Source organism: Peromyscus maniculatus, chromosome 5, assembly GCF_049852395.1.
Source record: "Peromyscus maniculatus bairdii isolate BWxNUB_F1_BW_parent chromosome 5, HU_Pman_BW_mat_3.1, whole genome shotgun sequence".
NCBI classification, from domain to species: domain Eukaryota; kingdom Metazoa; phylum Chordata; class Mammalia; order Rodentia; family Cricetidae; genus Peromyscus; species Peromyscus maniculatus.
This window is the reverse complement of record NC_134856.1, coordinates 116,730,520-116,736,537: the sequence shown is the minus strand read 5'-3', so window position 1 is coordinate 116,736,537 and position 6,018 is coordinate 116,730,520. Positions and strand designations below refer to the sequence as shown.

At 52.7% G+C, this 6,018-nt stretch overlaps 1 protein-coding gene across 1 annotated transcript; it reads right to left on the bottom strand.

Annotated features, from left to right (window-relative positions):
* Positions 1-733: 733 nt before the first annotated feature.
* Ppp1r3g (protein phosphatase 1 regulatory subunit 3G) lies at positions 734-3,121 on the bottom strand. Its single transcript, XM_006972765.4, has one exon. The coding sequence runs from the start codon at positions 2,340-2,342 to the stop codon at positions 1,302-1,304; it is 1,041 nt and encodes a 346-aa protein (XP_006972827.3). The 5' UTR covers positions 2,343-3,121; the 3' UTR covers positions 734-1,301.
* Positions 3,122-6,018: the final 2,897 nt, after the last annotated feature.

The following is a 6,018-nucleotide window of genomic DNA, read 5'->3' as shown; positions in this document are numbered from 1 at the left end:
GCGCTGACCCATCTGTAGGACCATGAAAACATCTCCCCTTAAATTTAGTCTACTCCAAACTCATTATGCTAGTCACGTGCTAGAAAATAGGACACTTTGAAAAATAATTTTCAAAAGAAAGTAAGTTACCGGGGGAAGAGCGGGAAGAAAGGAACTGAGTCTTCCTTCACCCAGAGTGCGCCCCCACTCAGACCTGGACACATCTCAGCATATGGGGCGGTCCACAGTGAGTGAAGGTCCCCACACCCGCGCCTAGGGGGTTGCTGTGCAGAGTGCCCCATTTGATTCAGAGTGTGCTTTGTTACCATCTAGTTCCCACTCGTCCTTGTGCCTCTGAGAGGAGAAAGAAGCCACCTGTCCAGCCCCCAACCCCTGTGCTTGGAGCGCAGCCTGCGAGAGCCCAGCTTCTCTGACTACTAATGGCCCAGAGAGTGGGACAGCTATTACGAGCTCGAACTGCACAAAAGGGTTTGGGACGAATGTGATGGGTTCCTGCAGCTCCCAGCCAAGGCCTTTGGCATTTTAATTCGTCCAGCATTTTACCAAGACAAGGGACAGAGCACTTTTTGTACATGTTGAGGATCGCTTTTCCCAGTGTGGAGAACTTGGGCTCTTCCACATCAAGAGAAAGCATGTCAATGCTGTCTGTGTCGTCAGCTGAGCACCCCCTGATCGCCAAGGCCTCCCCAAACCCAAACCCTCAGAAGGTGAAACATGAAGCACAGAGGGAAAGTATGTGCACGTGGCCTTTACTTTTTAAAAGGACATTTGTATCCAGTCACAGAAGAAAAGAGCGTTGTGTCTGGGCAGACGTTTCCAGATCCCAGAGAAAAGGAAAGGCTGATGGGCACCCACCGAGCCTTCTGAGAATCAAGCCTCGGTTGTGAAGGTTCCCTCCTGGAGGTGGGGGTGCCTGTCTTTGCCTGCAGGTTTTCATCAAGCTGGAAGGACCACATCTCACATTAGAAACAAATCCCCAAGGACACAGGTCCTGACTCAGGGATCCACAGCCCCTTTCTTGGAGAGAACCCCTGCGTGGAGGACTGGGGTGTCCCTTAGTCCATTGCAGGCTGGGAATTCTAGAAGGCAAGTAGGAAGGTCAGTCGAAAGAGGGTCAGAGCATTGCCAGACCCTCTGTGCTTGCTGGTGCGTTCATCTGTGCTGCGAGTTTTATTTAACGCTTTGCTCCTTTCTCTCCAAGCTTGGTTAATGCGACGCTCAGCTAAGGTTCCTCAAGAGCTCTTGATGGAACTTCACGTGCTGGTCAACCTCTCTCCATGTCTCAAACAAAGCTCCAGGGCTCAGAGTGGATCTGTGGAGCACACATAGCGCAAGGTGTAGTTGGCCCCCTCATTGTTATCCCAGTATTCGCCCTGTTCGCAGCGGTAGCAGACGGCAAAATGGATAGCGACGTCCCATGTGTCAGCGTCCTCCCCTTTGGGTTGCAGACCTGGGGGCAGGCACAGCGAGAAGCAGAAACGCTCGGTGACCGGCTCCTCCTCTCTATCCTCAGCCCCTGGTCCAGAGGGCCCCGACGGCACAGGAGGCAGCTGCTCCGGTGACTCAGGATGCAGCTCAGCCGGCACGTCCAGAAAGGTGCGCCACTCGGTGAAGGTGTAGCGCACTGACACTGCCCTAGGTCCGGGGCAGCTGATCACCCGGCCCGAGCCGGTCACCTCGGCGCGGGGCGGCTGGGAGCATTGCACGCTTTCTAGACACACTCGCTGTCGCCGGAGACGCTCCTCCGCAGCGCTCAGCCCTGGGAGCTGGAAGAGGGGTCGGAGCTGGATCCGCGGCACCCAGAGGGGCACCGGCACCCTTGCCACCGTCAGCAGCCCCCCGACCTGCTTCAGGTCCTCGGCGCTCAGCGGGAAGCTGCGGAGACGGGAGAGCACGGCGGGCGGCACCTGCGGCTCCTCCGCCTCGCTGAAGTGCTTCACGCTGGCCAAGCTCAGCCCCAGCGAGTCCGCGAACTGCACGTGCTTCTTGCACTTGGCGCAGCAGTCCACGGCCGGCTCGCCACACTCCGCGCCGGGCTGTCCCTCCAGCTGCTGCTGTTGCAGGAGCTTGGCTGCCTGCAGGATGGGGTCCGCCGGTAAAGAGAAGGAGCGCGCACGAGGGCGGCGATATTCCTGCAGCTCCTCCTGCTCCGAGAGAGCCGCCTCTTCCTGCTGCGACAGGGGCCTGTCCTGGAACTGAGCGTCAGGGATCGGGGTCTCCGAGGTGCCACCCTCCACGCAGAGGACCTCGGGGACCGACAGCCTCTCCGTGGGCGGGGGGTCTCCGGAAAGCGTGGAGCTGGGCGCCTCGGAACTTTGCTGCTGCTCCCTGGATGGCTCCATGATACCATCCGGCCCCGGGACTAGTCCCGCAGCAAACGCAGTTCTGGAAACTTATCTACTCCAGCAGCAGAAGGAGCGCATAACGCCGGCTGGGCTCGCCCTTCCTGGCAGTTTAGCCAGGCTGGAGAGCAGAAAGCAGATTCAGCCTAGAACCTCCAGCTTTTAGCTGCCCCGGACCGAGAGGGAGGAGGATGCTGGCCTAAGGCAAGATACCAAGGGGAGGGCCAGGGGCGGGGAGGCGCGGCTTCTGGAATACCTGGGAACGAGGTCCCGAATGGAAATTAAAACTTTCTGAAGGTCGCGGGCTGGCTGATAGCCTTGATCCTCCCCGTGGCAGTGTTGCGTCTGTCCCACCTCTAGGGCAGCTCGCAACTTTCAGAGCCAAGAGTAGAGACAAAGTTTTCCAGTCAGTGAAGTTACTCTTCCAAAGAAGTGTTGTCGCCTCGCTGTGACATGCCAGCTGCCACCGTCCTAGGAAGTTCACGATGCAAGCCTGTCATTGAGGCTAGCAAGCTAGCTGAGTGCATCCCTTCTCTTTCAAAGCCTTTCTCCCCCAAACCTCGGGGGTCCCCGGGTCGCATCTGCATCCATGCAGCTGCCCCTTAGTGCTCCTAAAGGCTGGGAGCTGCAGCCTCCACCTACCTAGCCGTTGACTTTGCCGGTGGGCTTGTGACGGGACAGAGAAAGAACCCACCAGCTGACACGGAGGCCAGCTCAGTGCAGCCGGAGGCCATTCGCGCCTGGCACTAAAGCACGTCTCCGGTCCTCCCCTTGTCCCGCCCGCAGATCTGGGTGGCGAAGAAGGGGCTTGGCACCTCCCACCGCCTCTGAGCGCCTTCCCCCAGCCGGCAATGCATCCTCCTCGCCTGCTGGTACTGCTGGTTTCCTCCCCGAGGATCCCAGACCAGTGTAATACAGCTCAGGCCTTGTCGGGGGTGGGGGGTGGGGGTGGAAGGTGGGGGGGCGGCCAAAGCCCAATCGCTGGAAGACAGATGGGGGAGCACGCCATTCTATTCTGGCACTGGAGACTTGATAAAGTGTTGTGTTGTGCTTTCATCTTTAGGCCAGTTTGCCTTGATCAAACGTCAACTGATAACCCCATGACCAATCGTCACACCCACCCCTCATCCCCCTACCCCCATATCTGATTCAGGGGGTCGCACGCGGTGCCTGAGAGGATTTCTAACAGGGAGATGCTGAGGCTAGGCTCTGAGGATCACAATTTAGGAATGAATAACTACTTGGCATGGTTGTGTGTACAATTACTTACATAAAAAGTTGGGCCGGGCGGTGGTGGCGCACGCCTTTAATCCCAGCACTCGGGAGGCAGAGCCAGGTGGATCTCTGTGAGTTCGAGGCCAGCCTGGGCTACCAAGTGAGTCCCAGGAGAGGCGCAAAGCTACACAGAGGAACCCTGTCTCGAAAAACCAAAAAAAAAAAAAAAAAAAAAAAAAAAAAAAAAAAAAAAAGGTGGGCTGGGCAATGGTGGCGCACACTTTTTATCCCAGCACTTGGGAGGCAGAGGCAGGCAGATCTTGAGTTCAAGGCCAGCCTGTTCTACAGAGCTAGTTTCAGGACAGCCAAGGCTACACAGAGAAACCCTGTCTGGAAAAACCAAACCAACCAACCAACCAAACAAACAAACAAACAAAAACAAAACAGAAAAAATAAAGTTGGGGCTTCTAGAAACATTGATCAAGGGAAAAGGGGGGGGGGGCAAAGCTATCTTACCCAGGCCTTTCAACTGAGGCTTAATCCCTGAGCAGAATGTAATGTTCCCAGGACTTTGGGCATATTAGGAAGAGGGAAAGGATCATATTCATAGCTAGTATCTATTGAGGACTCAGAGGCTGCCCATCCCTCCCCAGGACTGAGGGTCCTTCCTGTGTGATGTTATGCACACAAAACTCTGTGAAATAGGAATCATAGTGCTCCTACTCTGTATGTAGCACATAAAGGCTAGGAAGGGGCTGTCTGTCCAGGCCCCACAGCTGGGCTGTAGTCACGTTTGACCCCAGGCAATTGAGAAATGTTGTCTATAGACAAGGAGCCTGAGCTGAGGAGGTATTTTGAGGAAGGGTCCCTTAGCTGGGCTCTTGTGATAATTAAGTGCCCAGTGTAGAACTCTTAACTACATCTCAACTTGGGCCTGGAGCTCACAAGAAAATCCAGATCCACCTAGAGTGCCCCTCCCCCCACGCATCTTCAAGGTCTAGGACAGAGGGCAATGTTTTTACATGTAAATTGGCATTGTTATGTTGTGATACTAATGCTGTGCGATGGTCTATATGTCAAATTACTCTGATTGGTCAATAAATAAAACACTGATTGGCCAGTGGCTAGGCAGGAAGTATAGGCGGGACTAATAGAGAGGAGAAAAGAAAGAACAGGAAGGCGGAAGGAGACACTGCCAGCCACCGCCAGGACAAGCAGCATGTAAAGATGCCGGTAAGCCACAAGCCACGTGGTAAGGTATAGATTAATAGAAATGGGTTAATTTAAGATATAAGAACAGTTAGCAAAAAGCCTGCCACGGCCATACAGTTTGTAAGCAATATAAGTCTCTGTGTTTATTTGGTTGGGTCTGAGCAGCTGTGGGACTGGCGGGTGACAAAGATTTGTCCTGACTGTGGGCAAGGCAGGAAAACTCTAGCTACATACTAAGTCTTCACAAACTAGTTTAAAGGTGGAATAGGAACTTCAAAGAGATTTTGAGGTTGGAGTGAATTGTGTCACTTTTACAAGGACAGATTGAGTTTGGGCTCTTCCTCACATCAAACAGTGCCTTGTCTAAAGCCAATGCTTTGATTCTCAAATGGGCATCCAACAGTTCAAGACACTGCCTACCTGGAGTTAGTGTCGGAGCCACAAATTAAAGGCTCAGTTTAGGAACTCCAGCCTCACTCCCCTTCCTGGAGGTCAGCTTCCAATCTTTCTGGTTCTTTCTGGTAACCAACTAGTCTGGTTGTCTAGGGGACCCAGTTGAAGTGATCTCATTAGCATAAACTCAGGTGTTACCAAAAGGAGCTTTTCATAAATATTTGGTTATAACAAACATATAATCAATGACCAATCCCTCTTCACTTAGAGCTGAGTCTTAGGAGGTCTATACTAGCAAGTAGGGGCAAAGAGCAAATGTACCTGCTACTGACCCAGGCCCTTTTGCCCTGGTGCAGGATGTTGGTCATTGAAATAATGAGTTTTGCAAAAGAGAGTATATTCATAGTTTGGGCAGGTCTCAAATCCATTTCCCAGAGAACAGGGTAGAGGGCAGTTTTGGCTATGGCAGAGGGATTTGAGATTTGGGGAAAGGTGACTGGAGGTGATATAGTGTATGGTTGATCCTCACAAGACACATACATGTTCAGAATATAAGATATCAGCCTTTTCTGCAAATAGAAATTTTGGTCCTGTGACATCAAGAAGCCCACATTAAAAAGTCAATGAGTTCAAAAAAAGTGACCTTTTATTCCCTGAAAAATAACCTAGGCAACATGACCTACACATCAGAGGTGTTATCCATAGCAAAGCTACCAGGAGACTAATATGTTGCTTAGATACCTGACCTCCAAATTTTGTGCCTTTTGAAGTCACCTAAAAGCAAGTGAGGCAAGAGGGTGGATCTCCCCTCAGCTTTGCATGTTTTCATTATAATACTGCAGTAGGTCTACAGCTC